This window comes from Erigeron canadensis, chromosome 1, assembly GCF_010389155.1.
Source record: "Erigeron canadensis isolate Cc75 chromosome 1, C_canadensis_v1, whole genome shotgun sequence".
NCBI classification, from domain to species: Eukaryota; Viridiplantae; Streptophyta; class Magnoliopsida; order Asterales; family Asteraceae; genus Erigeron; species Erigeron canadensis.
Genome location: NC_057761.1, coordinates 59834758 through 59856742, shown reverse-complemented (window position 1 = coordinate 59856742; position 21985 = coordinate 59834758). Strand labels below are relative to the sequence as shown.

The following is a 21985-nucleotide window of genomic DNA, read 5'->3' as shown; positions in this document are numbered from 1 at the left end:
AATATTAGGAGAAGAATGAAAGAAATAAGAAGATTTTGAAGATAAAATGAGAATTGATGTGTTAAATGGTAATGTGTATGTATATAGTGTTTAAATTTAGGGTAAAAATAAATAAATAAATAAATATGGCTTTGGGGTGGGAAAAAACAGAAAAAAAACAAAACTTGCAAGCCCAATTTAACGCATTCAAAATCGGAAGGGCTTCAATTTCTAACGGAGGGACCACCCGGGGACCGATGTCAGGCATTACGGGGCATTCCAGACGATATTTACGAAAAGGAACGGGCTACCCCGGACGGTCTAACCATAGCGTTTTTGTTAACTGTCCAAACGTCCATTTCAAACGGTGGGTGGACTTCGATGATTGAATAAGTCCATATAAATTAAGAAGATGCATCATAATAATCCAAGTGGAGTAAACAAATGTTTTTTTAAGGAGTATTAAAATTGTGGGGCTTAAAAAATTCATATTGCCTTTTTAGGATAAGTTAGCATAAAGCTATTTACGGATGATAATTTAGTATGGATTTAAGTAGAGGCAGTACAATTTTTCTAAAAAAATAAAACAAAATTAGAAATTCATGAAAAACAAATATAAAAAAAAAAACAAAATTTAAAAGCTTATAACAAAAAATTTGAAAATCAATGATAAAATTTTAATTTCGAGATTAGCCCCTCATACCTCCCTTTGATAACCATCTCTGGTTTTTTGTCATAATTGTTACTCCATAGCTTTTAATATTTGTATAAACATATACATAGTATATAACAACGACTTAGTAAAATTTTTTGAATATAATTACAATATGTTAAAAGATTTTGTTGGAGCATAAAACACTTGTATTTTATACAATTTTTTAATTGTGTAGAAAAGAAGTTTTTATATTATACTTGTTACAATAATAAAGCTTGATTAAGTGATTAACATATTTGTTTTTGAAGATTATTTTATATCTCGATAGATATACCTCTATGAGTAACTATCTCAATCTTTATATGTTTTGGCAACGTGCGTTTCCGTTAAGAATAAGAAGGTTTGGATCTTGGTGCGCGTGAGAGATGCGACCTATGTTAAGTCCATAAGATGACACAATTTTTGGTGTTCTATGATTCACCTCCGAATAATGATTAGATTGAGAAGAGCTTTTTTTTTTCTTTATAAAATACTAGAACAAAATGTCAAATTATTATCAAAAGAAGAGTTGTAAGCTATAGGAATGGTTTGATATTTACTCTTTGAATGTCAAAGGTCTTTTTTTTTTTTTTTTTAATTTAGATAAAATTTGAAAGTAATAAATTTCTCATTTAGAGATTAACTTTTAAGAATGTTTTTTTCATAATTATATATTAATATTATTATATTTTTCAAATATTTTTGAAACACACTATTATTTTTCTAAAATCATGACTCAATAAAAATCAAACATATAGCTTTCCGTTGTCTAGTCATTTCAATTTTCAAATATGAAATATATCACCTTCTACTAATTGTGTACCTACACAAAGCAGAAACACCAGCCAACAAGTTTGTCTGGTCTTTTTTTAACAAGGCCAAAACACGAATGGGTTATGAGTTTGTGACCAACAAGTAGCTTTTAAATAATTTTCTAAGGTTATTATTCATAATGTAAACAATTTTACATGAATTGTTATAATTTATATCGAATTTTAAATCCGTGCAATATACTGAACTTTAAAATCATGGTTATTATACGTAACAGACCAATTAAAAACTTGCAATTTTACTAAGTGAATCTTAATAATCATTATTTTTGGTGTTAAAGATTTAATATTTGTTGACCTCGTCCTCATTTTGGGTTGTGTGTATTAAAATCTCTTGAATATGTTTAATCATATGCATTTAATTAAGGATGAAGATTCTCTCAAGTTGAAATTCTAACTTGAGTCAAGTTGAAGGGATCTTGACCATTGAATGAGAACCAAAGGCCAAAATTAAAAGATCATATTTGTATCTTAACCTTTAAATTTCATCTAAGGGTTAAGAAACTCTTAACTTGACCCCTCAAGTTGAAAGTAACTTGGGGGGATCTCCATCCTTTAATTAATCATTAGGCGGGGGTTAATTCAAATACTTAAAATAGTATGTATCACCTCCCACCACCGTAAGTCACCACTCACTTTCTACATTTCGTTTTTGTCACCATCGTTATGGGTTTAGGGTTTTAATTGTCCGCCGTATTATACGGATAACCTACTAATAACTTGGTTAAAATACGATTGATAGAAACTTGATAATCAAATCTAGTATAGTAATACGATATCATATTCATATATATATATATTATAGATTAACTAACAGATGTGGCGGCTAATATCCTTAAAATAATATTCTGAATGGAATATGTTTTATGACAATACAATATGGTACATGAATAAGAAATATTGGTTGGTTTGTATGTGGAGTGACTATCAACAGGTCAACTATACAAGTATACAATTAACTACTCTATGTGATTATTACTCTAAGGTATTTTTATACACTCAATCATTGAATTTGAAATAAATATTTAAACATAATCTTCTAAGGGAAAGAATAATTGTTTGAGGATTGATGACTCTGATTACTATTTATGGATTAATTTTCTATAATAATTATTAGGAAAATGCTAAATATATCTCTAAGGGCTGTATTTAATATGCATAAAAAAAACTTGTACCTTCCATATTAAAAGTCCGCCCCCTGATTTTCATGATAAATGTACAAACAATTTATGCACCTTAAACACAGCCTTAAAGGCTGTATTTAGCAAACCCCTAATCATTATATATATGTATAGGAAATATTTTGTAAATGTAACCAGCTAAAGTTTGAAGTATAAAAAAGTTCAAATTTTAACAAACTGCTCAATAGAGTTAAAGTCGAGCTCAAAAAATATATCATTCCTCAATTTTGATTCATCTCATCTGAAAAGTTGATTATTTTAAATTGAATGAGCTAATCGAGCTTAACCAAAAAATACATCTATCAAGCTTACTTTATTCTAACATAATGTGCCCATTATGATCATAAATGAGATTTCTTGAGTCTGAGCAATCACGCAAGTTTATCAAACTCGAGCTTAAAATTATTTAATTAAAAATGTTTTAAAGAACACAAACGAGCATTAAACTTCTACAATGATTAAAAAAAAATCGAGTTCGCATTGTGACACAATTTTGAAAAGTAGTTCAAGCACACGCCTCGTAAATTTCATAAAACTACTACCATCAGATATCTAATATCTATTTCGATGATTCAATATAAAAAATAAGCTTATAACGCAGGATTTGTTTGGTCAGCAGTAAAAGTAGAAGCCTGGGTACTTTCAAATACCATTATCAGCAGGCGTAGCCATGTAGTCTTAATATATAACATGTGTGAGATTGTGCGTAAATGAATATGGAATTATGAATACTTAGTTACTCGTATAGTCTTATTACATAAAGGGTGCATAATATCTCTAAGATACAACAGTTATTGGACCCAACTGGCGGAGAAATGAAAGCCCAAAATGAAGAGCACAACAGGATTTGACGATATGCAAGATCAAGGTATCTCGGACTTCAGTACACGGAAACATTTCTCTTTGTAGTCGACTATTTAGAGTTGTAAATGAAACTATTTATTTGGTATTGTGAGTTGGGACGCTAAGGTAAAATTTAGTATTTATAAAGTCGTCAAGAAGAGGGTTGTATCCATCTTTGGTCCTTGTCTTTGTAGGCAGGCCAAATTCTTCCATAAACACCGATGTATCCAGCTACATACAATCACCACATAATCTTAGATACGCCAATGCAAATCTTTTAAACCCAAATTCACAAAGAAAATCACATTAGATTAAGAATGTGAATTTACTGTTATGGTGCGCCTTTTCTTTCCTTGTTTTGATGATCGCTCAAAAGACTCTATACGTGATTTTAACCATCCAGAGCTGTAATGGTCAATACGCTCCAAGAACCAAAAATCTGTTGGGAAAAATATATCTGCATCACCCTGCAAGAAACATAGGAAGTTTTTAAGCTACAGTCGTCCATTTCACTCATTGTTATCATTACAAAGAAGTGGATAGTATTCATTTGTGATGCAGAAATTAGATGGTTTTGTCCATTTTTGGGAATAAAATATTGATAAACAAATAAATCGTCACTTAGATGAATTGTTAAAGAACATATGAGGCAATACCTTGGCATCCAGGTAGGTGCTGTAGTCTGAACTGCTTCCATCTTTCTGCACAGATAAAATTATAGTGCCTTTTATTTCTCTGTTTTATCACCTATATGCCAACCCTTAATCATTGAGGAAATAACCAATAGTTCATATCCTTTTTCAGTTACCAGTATATAATATTGAAGTTCATATATATTATGAGTTTCTGCTTTACAATTTTTGGTATATACGTGATACGTACATATTCACAATCACACTTATGTTCACGTGCACAGACACAAGGATTGCTAATTTACAATCTGTTATTTGAATCCAAAATCCTTCAACATTTCACTCAACTACGGAAAAAATGGTTCATTGTGGTCTACAAAATTTCTGGTATCGTGAATTTCAACAAAATAATTAAGAGACTATGTTACCTTTGTTGAAACCAGTGGAGCTCTGTCACCAGGTACTTTGACATCAGGAAGGTAGTTGAAGTCAGAAGCAATCATTGACATCTTTGGTAAGGCTCCGTGTAATGCTTCTAGAAGTTTCTGGATGTAATGTAATTTTATATTATAAATAGATGTAAACAGAATCTCCTTTCTGTTATATATGAATTAAGCAAAACCTTACCAAACAACCAGTCGGTAGCCAACATCGTCTAGGTTTAGGAAAGACTTTAGCCCAGATGTTGCCAGGGAACGAAGCCTCCCTAGCTTCCTGGGGTCTATAGTCTTTGTCCACATGTAAGATATCCAAACAGCTTTTGATCAGTGGATCCTGCATCGGCTTATACAACTCAGATAATTTAGAGCTGTTAAGAAAAGAGCCATAATCATTAAACAATCATTAGATGTTAATTAACAAGATACACTATTTAATTCTGTAGTTTCTCGGTCCAATTATATGATGCAAGCAGAAAAAATGATCAGGTTCAATTCTCCTTTTTGTGGGTCCCATCGATGCAACATGCCTACTGCAAGTATTGCTCATCCTAGGCACTATTAGACCAGCACTAAATAGCTAAAGAACTTTCTTAATTTGTTCTGTGCAACCATACTTGCAATGGTCAAATGTACATACTTTCTTAATTTGTATTGTGGGCCATCGATGCAACATGTCTACTGCAAGTTTTGCTCATCCTAGGCACTATTAGACCAGCACTAAATAGCTAAAGAACTTTCTTAATTTGTTCTGTGCAACCATACTTGCAATGGTCAAATGTACATAGCTCAAACCGACCATGATTATTTGTCAGGCATCTAACTACCCTCCAACAAAGATGAAACAGAGAATATTGTGGATGTGGATCAATAGAGTTAATTGCTTGTAATAATTATCAATAATAGATACGTAACTTAGCATGAAAAAGAAATATATAATAATGTGGCAATCTGAAAAGAATTACAATTTCCATGAGTACCATAAAGTTGGAAGTAGATTCCCTCAATTTTCTATGATATGTATATTTATTATGATGTCATCCTTACCTCTAAGGCTCTAAGAGGTAAGAGTAACTTTTCTACATTTATAGCCTGTGACATGATAATTCTCGCTATACCTTAATTTGCTCTTAACAGAGTGTCAATGGTTTTAACCAACTTCCCATGTCAGATATTTAAACACATTCAGGCCATATATGATATTGATTATTGAAAACAAGGACAATTTACATATATATTTGAGATAGTTAAAGCTGGAATAAGTAGTTGCATCAATTCACCTGTCTTGTTGCTTTTCTACCCAAACTTCCATCCATGGAGAAACTTGATTTTCTGAATAAATTAGATCATGTGGAAGGTTATCAAGAACCTAGCAGGACAAAATGAAAGTTTTATTTATAACCTTGCAATGAGGTAACAAGATCATAAAACTGATTCATGCCTGAACAATTTGTCAAGCAATTATAATGTTAGTAAAAATATAGATAGAACCAAACCTCGAGCATTATAACCCAGCATGGTTGTTGTTCTGCCTCCCCTGTTTTAAGAGCAAAACTGTTAATTTCCCAACCTGTTCATGGACAAGAGAAAGTCCGACTGCACAATCTAACAGAAAGAAAAAAGAACTTTCTCAAAGCGTCATTAATGAAAACGAGATTTCTATAAAATTGAATGAAACTTATAGTTATAAATTGTTTTATCAACAGCTATTATTCCATATTATTAACTGTTACAGGGACAGTAGCACATACCCCATCCACTACGATCAGCAGCATCACGGCATTCTACTTTGAACTTTGATAAGTGACTGCGAACTTCCCCAACAGTCTCCAACTGTTTCTTGGCTAACGAAGAACTAATTTCTACAGAGCTGCAGAAGACAGGGTAGTTCACGAGACGATATAACAAATCATATATACTTTGACAACTTGGCAACAGTATGGCTAATTGCGATTTTGCATAACATCCATAGTTAGTCAAATTAATATTCAAATATATTACACATACAAATGCTTATGTATAATAAATTTATAGCAGAAACACTGTACATACGTGTATGACATATCATTATAAACTCGAGTGGGTGCATTCAACATTATGTAATCCATTATGCCCTTTGCACAAGTTCCTGATCCACCTCCAATTTCATAGATCTGAACACACCACATTAGCATCAAGAGTTAACCACAACAAGCAGAATATGATGGAAACTCTCGTTCTTCATCTTATTCAAAAAGACAGAACATGCAGATTGATCAACTCACCTTTAGTGGAAAAGAAAGATTGGTTGTTCGCAAAATTGCTTCAGCAATTCCGTGGGCATACCAAGGCTGTAAAATAAGTTGCAAATGTGACTATGATCGCATGTATATAAGTTAGCTTGAATTAACTTTCCTATAAATATTCATATAAACAAAAAGTCCGGCCAAAAATGCTACTTAAAACTTCATGCTAGACATAGAGCTTAGATTCACCTTCTATGCTCAAGTTCAAATATTTCATTTTGGTTTAACCTTGAAACCCCAAATGACAGATGGTTGCAAGGCTCTGAAATGTTAGCCATAAAAGTTATGGTGTACATTATATATACCTTGAAAAGCTCAACTGGAGTAAACCAGGAAACATCATTTTGCTTGTATATTTTGTCCAAGTGTGACATGTAAGCTTTCCTTCCTGAAACAAAGACCCTGCTCAGATTTTAAGCCTGACAACAGTACAACACCATCTTCCACAATGACTACTGTACAATAATGTATTATATTTTGTTTAGGTATTCTATTTCTAAAAATATAAAATAAAAGTGATGTGATTTAAGGTATAAACTAACTTGTGTGGTAACTCATGTTAGTCATTAGATAGAACAAAGACCTGGCAGAGCCGGATAAATTTTTCGTAAGTCATCTAGCAATCAGATTAATAAATCTCTGAGCTTAAGAAACTAAAAAAGTTAGTTGAACTCCACCTATACTCAAATTTGATCGACATATAATCCCCCCCCCCCCCCCCCCCCCCGACATTGTAGTTTTAGAGCACATCTACTACTAAGCAACTTAACTAGTTCAAGGGGTGTTTGGATGTACACATTTCATAGTAATCAAAGTTTTAATTACCATAATCTATTTATGTCAAGTACCCAAAACAGATTATCGTGAGTTACAGCAATCAATATAAGCACTGGAGCACACATCACATGCCTAATGATGAGTGGAAAACTAGAGAAAATAAATGGTGTTTAAATTAACAACGAGAACCATAAAAGGTTGAGAACTATCAGATTGCATGTTCATTCGTATGTGAAAAGTGCTGAAAACCACAAATGTACCATATAATTCAAATATGATTTGTTCGAGTGTGTCTAGGCCATAGGCATATGAAACAACTTGTGTGTTAACAGGTTCTCAGCTCGTTTTTTGGTCTCATTTAAACGTCCATCACTTTTAAACATGAATGAACTTAACAAAGAAGCCTTTAACTTAATAAGGGTATGGTTATCACGATTCTTGACCTTTTTTGGGTGGTTCTCGTCTGAAGTTAGTTAGCCTTTAACTTGAGACGAGAACCACAAAAAGGTCAATAACTATAAAATTACATGTTAACCGGAACTAATGGTGTGTATATTAAATACATGTGGAAAAAAGTACATATATACCTTGAAGATTATGAAAGTTAATGCTCCTATCGAGGACGCCAACAGAGCGAGGACTTTGGAAAAAGTAACCATGATTTGGATCATACAATGCTGAATGTATAAAATCCCTAACCTATACATACATACATACATAATATTATAATTCAAAGTGAAATTTATATATCTAAAAATACAGTAATAATTAAGGAAAACACTAGAGTAATAAATAAAGGGAAACATACGAGGACAGGAGTATCGCCAACAAAATGTGTGGAATAAAATGCCGAAAACCTTAATTTATGCCCGATCGAACTCACTGCTACTGCAACATACTTACATATATATATATGAGAACCAAAAGGAAAAAAAATCAAAGAGTGGTAGAAAATGGAAATGAATAAAAGGAAGGAAAAGGTACCTGTAGAAATAGGGGGGGATCTGTGGAAATGAATAACATGATTGTATATGTATCTTCTATATCTATATGATAACAATAATGAAGATACCATTGTCCGTCGCCTCGCCTCGCCTCGCCGGACAGGGTTTACAAAAAGGAAAGGGTTTTGGATTCCTCTGGGTTTTGTTTTTCTATACTTTTTTAACAAGCAAGTTTACCAAAAATGTATCGGTAATAATACGAGATAGGTACGATATCTGTATTTTTTTTTAATATTATTAACATGATACCCGTGCAATACGATGGTAGTTGTGGCGGCAACGGTGTGGCATGGCTGATTGTTGGTGGTGAAGGCGGCGTTGAATGATGTTAATAATAAATGTAAAAGGAGATATTTTAGATAAATGATTGATATCGTAATTTAATCATTAATGATATGTTTGATAATTCCTCCATAATTTTTAAATCGAATTTTATTTTATTTATTAAAGAGTATAAAAGTATTGATTAGGTATATAGGGAAATTAAGATTAAAAATAAGGGTATTTTGGACATAAAATGGTACTGAATTTTTTAAAATAGGATAGGTCAATATGCGTTATAAGGCTTTATAGAAAATTGAAATATTCTTAAACATTATAAAAGAGGTTTTATTTTTATATTTATTTATTTATTTTAGTTGGCGATAGAATTTACGGCTTACCAAATACATTCAAGTTTTCAGACTCTACATTTAAAAAAAACAACAACAAATTGAACTTGATTGTAAATTTATGATCCAACCTCCAGAATTACGTTTTGACATCTAAATGCTATAATTAGACATATCTCAACAAATTGTAGCCGCGTTATGCGGCGGTATTCGTGGCGGCGACAGTGTTAGTGGGTGCGACTATTAGTGGTAGAGGCGGCGAGCGATATAGATAATTGATGTAAAAGTCTTCAATATAAAGAGTTAATTGAGATATTTTAAAAGATTAATGACTAATAGTGTAATATATCATTAAGGGTATTTTAGACATTTTCTCCCATGTAACTTTCAACATGGGCTATTCTTTTTATAATATAATATATATTATGTAATCAAGATTACCATCATCTTAGAAAGACCTTGTATACTTTTTGGAATAATAAACCATGTTCTTGGGTAACTTTTAGCATATTAGTTAAGCATAAGAGCATAACTAGGCTTAAGAAGTATCAGTTTAAAGAAGGAAACTGCATCGTTTTTTGCAGATTTTGAGTCTCAATACCTTGACGTTGGGTGAGAATTTAAATTTAAGCATATCTTACTTCTACTTCTACCTAACTAACAGACTACTTATATTTTCTACTTAAATGATAAAAAAGGCCCTCAAACTTTTGCATGAGATAGAAAATCAAACCCATATCTCTCGACTTCACTTTATTCCCAAAGATATTCGCAACTTCATGTAACCGGTCGATTATGTTGGTTGTCTTTTAAATGTAGAAAATCATTACCCCAAATGAGCAGTTCTTTCTAATAAATTAATGATGCCAACTAGTGAAATAGCCCATTATATGTTGGGAAGTTCTTATATAGTTGCATTTCGCTTGGGAAGCCACAAGTGCTCTGGTTAGAAAGAAAAATAAAAATAAAAATTTTGAGCCTTAACATCGATCCTAAATAATTACAAAACATTTATTTATTTTGAAAAATATTCTCATACATTTCACAACGTACAAAATCCGAATTTCTATAATGCAAATCCAAACCGGCCCGCTTTTTAAATTCGAATTATACCCGTTTTGAATAACCATGTATCATACATCATTCAAACTTACAACCAAACTACACATATATAACTATTCAAGAAACACTTCAAATAAATAGAACAAAACTGTTAGGGCCAAAACTTCTGGTTCAGTTGGGCGGAGGTCTTTTAATAGAACAAAACCAGACGCAGCTGCTTTCACTGGAGCATATCTACTGTTTTCCAGGAATTTAATATACCTCTCCTGAGCAGGAACCACTTTTGCAGGGTTTGTTAAGATCTGGAAAGTTGGTTCAGGTACAGCTTTCTTTTCCTTCTCTCCAGCAGGACTATCCACCTGTCAGATGCATAAAAAGCAAAAACAATAGTAAGAATTGTAGCCAAGTACCATTTTTCATACATTCAGATGCAAACAAACTAATAGCTTTTAATCCCACAGAGTTGAATAATGGTGTTGCAAAAAAAGTCATATCCATGAAACGAATTCAAGGATAAATGGTAGAGGTTAAAAGTCACACTACCACCTTTAAAAGTGGTGAATTTTGAAATCTATTTAAAATAAAAATAAAAAAAAGGGACCAATAAAAGATACCTGCATCGAATCCGCATCCTTCTCAGCAGAAGCTTTTCCCTTGCCAGAACCAGAGGCAGCAGCTGTGTCACCACCAGGTAACTTCTCGGCATTAGCTTTTTCCGCTTCCTTCTTGCTAGCTCTTGCTGATGTGGACAAAACAGCGGTTGGAAGTTTCACAGCTGATGTGGCTGTGGATACGGTTGTAGGACGACGGTACTCAAACAAGGAAGGTTTCGCATTCGACAAGAACTCAAATCTAGGCACTTTCAGGTCATAATTGAGTCCAATTAAAGCTGTAGGGGGAAAAGCAAGGCTAATAAAGTATCAGTGGATACCGGTACCAAAACTGGCTAAAAACAGCAAGCCCAATTACAGCAGTCATCTTGTCATGTTTTGTCTTCGAAAGCAGCCTAAGAGTAACGTTTCTTCCTCCAGCATCTAGGATTCCAGACGCTAAAATTGCACCCATCTTAGACATGGTGTCTTCATGATTATCCAATATTATTTTCTCCAACTGGCGCCTGTTAGAAGTTAAAAGCACATGAAGAAAGTAGAGAGAATAGCAAAAGCAAGATAAATATAATATGAATGGCAACTTTCACTAATCTGATACAGATGGTCAAATTGGTTCAAACAGATAAACTAGGACATATGGGTAGGAAAAAAAACCTGAAAGCCCCTACACGGGAGTCACTAGCTTCACTTATTTGGATCAGGACCATGGCCATTGAGATTAGAGCACCTTGACGAACAAAGTCAGTTACATCCGATGTCAGAGGTTCTAACAACGATATAGCCTCGCTTAAGCCCGTATAAAACTCGGACAGCAAAGAAACCATACGAGGCATCTGCAGTAAAGAAGAACACAGGAGTTAGATTAATAGATATACATCATAGAAAATGAGTCGAATGGTCACAAAGGACAAGTCATGGAAAGTGCAACTTTAAGGCATAAAAACATCATTTTAAAATGGTTACTGAAATACTACAAACCTTGTAATCACGTTAGACACTGAATAATTATTAAAATTTAATTTTTCCACAAGCATATTAAGAGAAAGGGTCAATCCTGCTACCAAAACTTACCCATTTTCACATAAACCCGCCCACATCTTGCCACTTCTACTGTATATGCAAAAAACATGCACCAAAAATAATGATAGAAAAACATGCACCAAAAATACTGTATATGACAAGACTGAAAGCGATCCAATTAGAAATTATCAAATCCATAATAATGATAGACTGATGCGACTTAGGTTTATAGAAATAGCATTCACCTGTTCGGGCTCAGAGTACATGACAAATCCAAGGGCTAAAACAGCAGTCCTCCTGACATCATCACTCACATCTGATACAGCGAGTGAAGTAATTTACCAATTGCCTTGTTATTTGGTGTCCCACTGTACGCTAATCCTAATGCATACATGCCACCATAACGTAGTATGGGATCTTGATCCCGGGTCATTTGTTCAATTAAGGTATCCGCTTCTTCTTCTCTACCGAACACTGTGAGAGCAATACCTAATGATAACCCCCAGCGCATCAAGATTTAATTTAAAATGTAAATGATAGCAATTCCCACGCATTTATGTATAACTAATTTCATCTTGATAGTGCTTTAGATAAATTTAATCTCCGATGTGGATTATAATTGAAGAGAAAATGCTTTTTCCATCTTAATTAACACATAGAGTTTTTCAAACTGTTTCTAAATAACTCTGTGGACCAACCAATCCATCCTGTTTTGACCAACACTAGACAAGTTTTACCTTAAAATCTTCCCATGTTGTGTCTCATAAGCAGACACCAGCATCTCTGCTGCCTTCTCACTTGCAGTTCCAACCATCAGCAGACCCATGCTAATACCTGCGCCTTCACCCGCAACAGCACTATCAGTGTAAAGAACGCTCTTTATCTCATCATAAATCTCTTCATCAGCAGTCCCAAGAGCCGATAGACCAAGACCTAAGCAAGCACCGTGTTGAACAACCTGCAACAAACAGTATACAAGTCAATGTAACTATAATCCCTATAAATTCACACTATTTTGGCTGGGAAAAAAAAAATCACCTCAACATTAGTACTGCGTAGGCTATCCCTCAGAAACTGTTTGATGCCTTCTCCATGATTTGCATGAATCAAACCCAGGGCATAGAGGGCGCCACCTTCAGAATAGGGACTACCCCCACCACCAGACCCGATCTGAGGAAGATAAGGAGCCATCATTGACCTTCCTTGCTGCAGGTGGCCTCGGTGAATAACACCAAGCCCGGCCGTTGCACTGAAATTCGCCCAGTTAGTGGCCCTGCTCAGCCAGTCCTGAAATCATACATGGGAAAGGTTTAGAATCACCAACAAAGTTTTGATAGCATTTTATAATAGGAGTGAAATTAACAAGATGTCTACCAAATTCTCTCTTAAAAATGTATCACTGTAGTTCCAGCATGCATAAGTGCATTTGCATATATCGTAGCACTGTGACAAATGCTGTTCCTAATCTCAATCGATTGCTTTATAGTCTTCAGAATAAGTAGATCAAACCTATTTAAAGATAGGGACATTATTAATCTTTTCCAAAATGAAGCGCACCAAATTCTAAGTTAGATAGAAAAAAAAAAAAAAAAAAAAAAAAAAGGTGACTCGGATTATGTTTTATAAGGAATAACCAGGTATAATCTCAAAAACTTAACTTTAAATTAATCAGCTTCAAAGTCACCGAAAGTATACCTTTGATGGATAAACCTCTTAAATCACTATAACCATAAAACTATGACTATATGACACACAAATTATATACAAAAAGAACAAGTCTTTCAAGTAAATTTATCTGATACAACCCACCTCAACTCATACCCAACCTGCCAAAATAGATCTAAACAACACTACTAGAAGAAAGAGGTTCCTCACTTGTTATGACTGTAGAGAAACTGAAGAGTCAACTGTATTGAAGTTCCTCACTTGTTATGACTGTAGAGAAACTGTTCGTGAGTCAACTGTATTGAAGCTTCCTTAAGCTTATCCAACCTTCGACATTCAATTGCCATTCCTATCGCTTGTTGAAACTTTCCATCTTTTATGCACCTTGAGAAGATATACAGAGAGAATATATGTTAGACCTATAAGGGCCCGGGCCTGATGTTAATTATAATTTGGTGATAAGATGCAACTATTTCCCACATATAGGTCATAAGAGAATAGCCTGACACTTATGACATTGAGATTAACTAATTGGTGAGATTACTAGTTTTTAACTTTTTATAATTTCCAAGAAACGGTGTACCAAGCAACTAGTTTTTCTTGTAATGGATTACTATAATTCAACTATTCGCTCGGGCCTTATCAGAATATGGAAGCCATAACTAAACAAAGAATAATAGCAGACATACTTATCAAGCATTCTCTCGACAATAGCTTCTAGCCTGGGGTCCACATCTGAAGTTTCTTCCTTCCACTCTGCTGCCTTCATCCAAAGTTGCATACTCATCAATAGCTTTGGCTGGTATAAAATACATCATGTGAAAATAGATTACAAGTCCACACCCACAAAAACTTAGTGTTGTACGCAAACATTTTATGAAGACTGATACCAAGTCAAACTGTTCGAGAGCATTCTTTTAAATGCAATTTGTGAGTCAAAACTTACCAAGAAGAGTATGAACATAATCTGAATCCTCGGAAACATCAAATAAACTGCCAGCTTGACATCCACCATTTTACTTTCAAGTTTGTTGTCTAACCTCTTGTATCCGCTAGTGTATTGCAACAACATAGTGTTTCTCCAAATTTGTTGCAGTGACTTGAAAGAAGTGCATATTAACTAAAGCATAACAAACCATCTAGTTTACTACATAACTATGATCAGAATTAGCCAAAATCACGAAATCCCTTACCTAAAACTATTACTATTCAACATAAACACTCTTGACTTTTAGGGTCAACATAAACACTATCCAGCTGAAAACTTGCATTCAGATAATTTATCAAGTTTGATTTACCATCAAGTGTTCATTAAAAAAACGAACATATCAGTCCCAAGTTTGAAACTTCCTAAGCGATAAATGATTAAACCCACAACAGCATACATGATATTTAAACTCCAAACCAGAAAAAGAAACGATTAGTTCCAAAACATCATACATCAAAAACGCAAAAAAAACTATAAAGATAAAAATAAAGAGGGACTAACTGTGAGGGCCACCAAGTTAAGTACACATCATATAGACTGATAAAAAGCACATATAGTGCCAGGTGAATACTATACACAACAATTAAAAAGTAAGTACACTTCATATAGACAATTATAAAACGCAGATATAGTTCCAAGTGATATATCATACACAAATTTATCAGAAATCAATTCCGACATAAAAGCAATTTCTGTTTCAACAACAAAGCTTAACAAAAGAGTAAGTACACTTGATATAGACAATGATTACGCATTAGATCGCTCTTGGCAACTCCCTTGATCAGATTCAGCTTGTACATGCACCCTTTTTCCAAGGTAGCAGCCAAAAAACTGTCATAGAGAGGAGAAATATATAAAAATTATTACTAGTTTTAAACTACTTGGGTTTATGTTAAATTTGGAACTGCAATGCATCAATGTGCATCAATGTCTGCTACTTAATTCCATGAATCAAATGATGAATTTCAGATCAGTTTATTGCAGTAGGGACTAGTTGCGGTGATATGGAACTTTTGTTACATCTATTGAAAAAGGCACATTTCTAAAAATCACTTGTGGTACATTATGTTTAGAATTTAAAATTGTTTTTTTGAGAGATGTAAATTATGTTTACGTGTGGTACATCTAAACAATTGAAGAGAGAATAAAGAATCAATCCGTACAACCAGGTATTAAAAACAAAATAAATGCATTTCTAACGGCGATGTGTCTCATGCTTCAGATGGGCCAGTACCAGTTGCATGTTGATTCTTCGCAGCCTTGCACTCGTTATTCAAATGAACGCCTAACTCTTCTTTGCTAGAACAAACAAAGTCGCAACGATTGCAAGGATACTTTCCTTCATTTATTATTATTCTCTTCATTACCTCTTCCTCAGTCATGTTCTGCATCTCCGCTTGATATTTTATAATTTTCTTCAATTCCTGAAAAAAACAATGACTGATATGTTAGTTGATTAAGTTAATTAAAAGAAAATGAACTTTAACTTGCATCTATATATAGTTAATAAAAGCTTTACCTGGCACTTCTTCCCATACACATGGATCTTAAACTTCTTGTCATTCCTCATTTCCACAATATCCACAATGGAATCCCTTTCTAACTATTACTTCAACCTTTTCTGTCACTTCTTCTTCAGCCAGCTTTCTCGCTTTTTCTTCTTCTTCAGCCAGCTTTCTCGCTTCCTCCTCTTCTTCAGACAGCTTTCTCGCTTCCTCCTCTTCTTCAGACAGCTTTCTCGCTTCCTCTTCTTCTTCAGACAGCTTTCTCGCTTCCTCTTCTTCTTCAGACAGCTTTCTCGCTTCCTCTTCTTCTTCAGACAGCTTTCTCGCTTTTTCTTCTTCTTCAGACAGCTTTCTCGCTTTTTCTTCTTCAGACAGCTTTCTCGCTTCCTCTTCTTCAGACAGCTTTCTCGCTTCTTCTTCTTCTTCTTCAGACAGCTTTCTCGCTTCCTCTTCTTCTTCTTCAGACAGCTTTCTCGCTTCCTCTTCTTCTTCTTCAGACAGCTTTCTCGCTCCTTCTTCTTCTTCTTCAGACAGCTTTGTCACTTCAATGAACCTCAAGAGTTGTTCATTCTTCCTCAACAGTTCTTCATTCCTCCTCAAGAGTTCTTCATTCCTCCTCAACAGTTCATTCCTCGTCATTTCACCATTATTACCAAGCAATTCTCCACTAATCATCAGCAGTTCCCCGTTATTCCTCAGCAGTTCTCTGTTATTCCTCACTAGCTCGTCACTATCCCACATCACTTCTTCATTTTCCACAGATTCATAATTTGGAATGATAGAGCTGTTTGGAAGCATTCTCAGCACTCCATCAATAACCTCATATGAATTAGGCTGAGCGTATACAGATTTCCCAGATCTGAAACCAAAAAAAGTAGGTTAGGGTTTGTGCAAATTATAAAAATAAAACAAAAACAATAAAATTGGAAAACAAAATAAAAAAAAAAAGAAAGAAATTGAAAAAAAGTTTGCAAAATATATAAAAATAAAAATAAAAACAACAAAACTGGGGAAAAAAATCAAAAAAAGATAAAAAAAATTCGAAAAAAAAAAGTTTACAAATTATAAAAAATAAAAATAAAAACATCAAAATCTGAAATTTGAAAAAAAATAATCAAAAAACTAGTAAACTAGGTTAGAGTTACTGGAAATTTACCCATCGTCACTTTTATTTGGTGAAATCGGTGAAGATTCAATCGATGGAGAGGACATTTTCAGGAAAAATGAGAGAATTATTTATCAGAGTTCAGAGGAATAGAGATGATTTATGAGTTTATTGAATGAATGAATGCAATTACAACTAATGTATGAAACTCGGTAACCGTCCCTAACGGCTATTCCCGCCAATTTGCTATTTACATTTGCCCCCTTCTATTTATTAGAAGTTGATATTATTGTCTAAAACTAATTTTTCATGGATTAGATTTTGCTATTTACATTTGCTCCCTTCTAGTTATTAGAAGTTGATATTATTGTCTAAAACTAATTTTTCATGGATTAGATTTTGCTATTTACATTTGCCCCCTTCTAGTTGATATTATTGGCTATAACTAACTTAACATGGATTAGATTGTTATTTATAATGGACAAAAAAAACAAAAGCAACAAACTTACACGTGATCTCGGATCTAGGAGCTTGTGCATCGATCTTGGCTTGAGTAAAGCTAATGGCAGACCGCGGTTGCAACAAAGCCCATAGAGAAAAATCAGATGTCTGCTATTTTATTTTTTTTTTGGTGCTACTGGAAAGAATGGCTTGAGTAAAGCCATGGAAGACCGCGGTTGCAACAAAGCCCATAGAATAAAATCAGATGTCTGCTCTTTTTTTTTTTTCTTTTTTTTTCTTGTGGTGCTACTGGAAAAAAAAGAAGAAGCAGAGAGAGAGGGAGAGATAGGTGATACGGTATGATATTTATAATGTGATGTTTAGGGTTGTGAGAGTTGTGGGCTTATTGTTGAAAATAAAACGTTATCATGTTTGGATTTAATATTGGGCCTGGGCTCTTCTTCTACTTCAAGTTGAACAATATCAAACTCATTTTTTTTTTTTTATTTACATTTTAGTTTTCTTTTTAAAGTCAGATTGATATTGATTTTCATTTTAACTATATGTTATTATGTTATATAACTAGTTAATTAACCCGGTTTTAACCCCGGGTGAACGACCCTATAACACCCTACACTTCTAAACTCAAATAAGAGGTGTTATTTCTGAACTTAAAATAATAATACAAAAGTGATAAACAAAATTTTCTCTTAACACTTTACAATTATCATAGCCTAATGATCCTTGACCTTGATCTTCAATAAATCCTTATGCGCGGAAGCTAGCTTAAAGTTTGAACTATCTTTCTTAAAAAACCGTTGTGAGGAAAGAAAAACTGCGGCTGAACCAATTGCTCAATACGCTGATATAGAAATACATATAATAATATTCAAATTAGACAAGATGTTTTTCATACAAATAAATCATTTAACTCGGGCGAACATTTTAAAGATATTTTTAGCAAATCAAAGTTTAAAGACAGATTTCAAATAGAGATAAACTAATTCAAACAAATATAATCATATGATCCAACGTTATCAAAAATCCTACTAAGTTTCATATTTTCAAATCCAACATTATCAAAAATACTTACATTTCGAAGTTCTATATGTTCAAAATTAGCCGAGCTCCTACAACAAAACAAAACACATACATTTGCATATCGAATCATAAGGATCGATAAAACAAATGCCAGATATATATACAATGGACTTGTACCCTACAAATGTGAAATGGCGTGTCGGGCACAACACAACCATCCACTCTACTAGAACAGAACTTACAAACTAAAGTCGAATCATATGTTTATGAATTTGTGATACTAACAAAAACATCAGTATTGATCCTGTATGCTAGTTCTCGTGTCATTAACCCGTTATTTATTCTAAGACCTGTAAAATAACGAAATCTTGTATATGATTGTTAGCAGCTAAACTAAAACGGTCGTATGATTGATATTCAAAAAGGGTTGATAGAAATATACCTCTGCGGGCAAACACAAACTTCGCAACAAACACGAAACAAACTCAAAGTATCTCAAAACGAACTAAAAACTTTCTCCCAAGACAATCACACAACGAATAGCTAAAACCCGAAACTGATCTAACTATGAACTCACTTCTTTAATTACTTCCAATCATCACCTCGTGTTTCAAACTTCCGATTGTTTAATTATTATGGTGCAAGAAGGAATGGGACATACATACGTAAAGGGTTATTTGAAAGTTGGAAAGATTCGAATGAACAAATTAATATGAAAACCTGATGAAGTTACGTGATTTCTATATATATTATGGAGAGTAGCCCGATAATTCATGATATTAGCCCACAATCCGCGATTTGCACGCACGTTATCTTGACTATCTCTCGTTTTTGTACTTATCTCCAAAAAGTTTAGGTGCATTATCTAATGTTTAAACCTTATATCCTTTTATGAAAAGCAAACAAATTTAATTTGCCACGGAAAAATAATTTTCTAAGCCAAAGAGTTGCCGATAGTTAAACCAATTAGTTGCTTAAATATCTATTTGTAACTCTCGAATGGTTTTATATTTATCATTATTTTTGACTCATTGCTAAAGTTATAGATATTTTATATTTATATTTAAGTATTTATTTATTTATTTATTATTGTTTTTTTGGGTCATTACAGACCCGCCCTAACTATTCACCGTAGGGTACCAATTTTGATCGTGATCGTATTGAAGCACATGAGCGTTTGATTCATGACTACTTTGCAGATGAACTGAGATACAACGCGAGACATTTCATAAGACGTTTTCATATAACTAAGTTTTTATTTCGGCGGATAGGTGACTTGGAGGCTAGGTACACATGCATATTTTCAGACCAAATATGACCGTGCTGTTAGAAGAGGTTTCAACGGGATACAAACGTGTACATCTGCAATTCGTCAACTCGCATACGACGTGAATAGTGATTTTCATGATGAGTATTTGCATATGTTTGGGCGAACATCAAGGGAAACATGCCTACAATTTTGTATTGGTAATTATTTTCTACAATACTAATATATAGTTCATTATTTAAAATACGTATATAAACCTTACCCTTTTATTTTCTTTTATCATAAATAACTATACGGGAAAATTACGGAGCAACATACCTACGGAGACCAACTCTGAATGATCTGCAGCGTATATACAATATCCATGAACAAGTTCATGGTTTTCCCGGTATGATTGGTAGTATCGATTGTATGCATTGGTCATAGGAGATGTGTTCAACGTCGCGGCGAGGTGCTCACACAAGCAGGCATGTAGGTAGACCGTCGTTGATACTCCAGGATGTTGCCTCCTACGATCTTTGGATTTGGAATGCATACTTTGGACAGTGTGGGTACCACAACGATATCAATGTGTTCGAATCATCGCCGATCTTGAAGAAATTGTAAACGGGTTGGCACCGTCAGTCCGTCACCCACAGGTAAATGTTTATTTATATATGTTAATTGCAGCACACTTTTGAGCAAACAGAAACAATTACGATAAGGACTACTATTTGGGCGACGACATCTACCCAGAATATGCAACATTTATCAAGAGTTTTTCCGACCCGATTGATGGAAAAAGAAAACATTTTAAGAGGAATAGTAGGCAGGTCGGAAGGGTATTGAGCAGGCTTTCGACACATTTCCTTACGTATTATGCATGTTTTTTTTCAGTGTGGTGTGTTTTTTAATTGAATAGAAAGTATACACTTTTTATTTAGTTTAGTTGTATATAATAGTTTTTAAAAAAAATGCTCCACTCCAAATGAATGGGAGGATGCCTCTCTTAAAAGCATCTCCAATGGTGGGTTTATAAAATCTTTTTCTGCGGAAAAAAAAAATGGTGTAAGAATGTGTAAAAGATTTTTAGAAAAAACCTTTACCTCCAATGATCAAAAGCTTTCAAAAGGTTAAAATCAAATATCATAGTACATGAAGAGGAATAAAATAGAAACTTATAGGTCAATGGATATCAAGCTTTTCAACAAATATTTCATCCAAAAAATTGTTATTTTCTTTATTTTTAAGTTTTAAAAACTTTTACCATTGTATGAAAAGTTTTTTTTTTTTGATAAATAAATCTCTTACATATTCTTGAACATTTTTTAACTAAAAAGCTTTTGAAAAATAACCATTGTGAATGTCCTAACGATTTGATGCCACATGTCAACATTTGATAGGTTGAGAGTCATTCCAAGAATAAGCTACTCCTATTAGTCTAAAGTGAACTATTTTTCATAAAAGGTTAATCCAGGTATTCTAAATAAGTTTCGTAAATACATGTCTATTATCATAATAAAGCATAAAAAAACCGTAATGTAAAAATGTCTATATTTTTAGTGGTTAGTTATCAATGTTGCTATAATGAAAAGAAAATATTCAACCTTTACAACATCATAAAAAATGTTATTATACATTAGGCTTTGATGTGTAAAATCTAGTCTTAAATTTATAAACAAGAAAATACTCATAATTAGACTTCTACACACAAGCAGTGTACCTTATAGTAAATAGTATAGCGAGTTAAATGTAGTTCTACAAGGTTTTAGGTTTAAGGACCATCGTCACTTGGATTCTGAGATTAACTAACAACTAAATTGACTGTAAAAGTAATCCGGTATTACCAGAGCAAAAATCGTTCGAAAACGATTGTGAAATTTGATTTGTAAACAAGAATGTTAAAAGCACACACACTTGAAATAGCTCGCATGTCAAATTATCACAATGTCACTTTTTGTGTTGAACGAGAGCAAATAATTTCTACCATAATAATCAAGCATTAAGTTCTAAGTTGGTTTTACAATT

The 21985-nt window shown here is 33.5% G+C and overlaps 2 protein-coding genes and 1 pseudogene across 2 annotated transcripts; all 3 read right to left on the bottom strand.

The window, feature by feature from the left end:
* Window positions 1–3384: 3384 nt before the first annotated feature.
* Window positions 3385–8814, bottom strand: LOC122584322. The gene is made up of 14 exons (XM_043756529.1): window positions 8643–8814; window positions 8467–8546; window positions 8246–8357; window positions 7187–7269; window positions 6861–6926; window positions 6649–6749; window positions 6348–6466; window positions 6093–6133; window positions 5877–5965; window positions 4787–4967; window positions 4588–4704; window positions 4184–4228; window positions 3857–3994; window positions 3385–3758 (listed from the first exon to the last, which is right to left on the bottom strand). Exons 1-14 carry the CDS (start codon window positions 8731–8733, stop codon window positions 3624–3626), a joined length of 1398 nt encoding a protein of 465 aa, XP_043612464.1. The 5' UTR covers window positions 8734–8814; the 3' UTR covers window positions 3385–3623.
* A 1528-nt stretch (window positions 8815–10342) lies between these two features.
* Window positions 10343–14703, bottom strand: LOC122596461 (annotated as a pseudogene).
* A 1515-nt stretch (window positions 14704–16218) lies between these two features.
* LOC122596451 (golgin subfamily A member 6-like protein 22) lies at window positions 16219–17525 on the bottom strand. The gene is made up of 3 exons (XM_043769033.1): window positions 17281–17525; window positions 16321–16983; window positions 16219–16222 (listed from the first exon to the last, which is right to left on the bottom strand). Exons 1-3 carry the CDS (start codon window positions 17334–17336, stop codon window positions 16219–16221), a joined length of 723 nt encoding a protein of 240 aa, XP_043624968.1. The 5' UTR covers window positions 17337–17525.
* Between the last annotated feature and the right edge of the window lie 4460 nt (window positions 17526–21985).

Excerpts from the sequence above, each read along its gene's own strand:
- LOC122596451 (XM_043769033.1), bottom strand. The coding sequence starts at position 17,336 with ATGTCCTCTCCATCGATTGAATCTTCACCGATTTCACCAAATAAAAGT. Across the intron at positions 16,984-17,280 it reads CCAAATAAAAGTGACGATGG|ATCTGGGAAATCTGTATACG; the intron begins GTAAATTTCCAG and ends TTTTGGTTTCAG.
- LOC122584322 (XM_043756529.1), bottom strand. The coding sequence starts at position 8,733 with ATGGTATCTTCATTATTGTTATCATATAGATATAGAAGATACATATAC. Across the intron at positions 8,547-8,642 it reads ATCCCCCCCTATTTCTACAG|TAGCAGTGAGTTCGATCGGG; the intron begins GTACCTTTTCCT and ends AGTATGTTGCAG. Across the intron at positions 4,968-5,876 it reads GTAGAAAAGCAACAAGACAG|CTCTAAATTATCTGAGTTGT; the intron begins GTGAATTGATGC and ends TTTTCTTAACAG.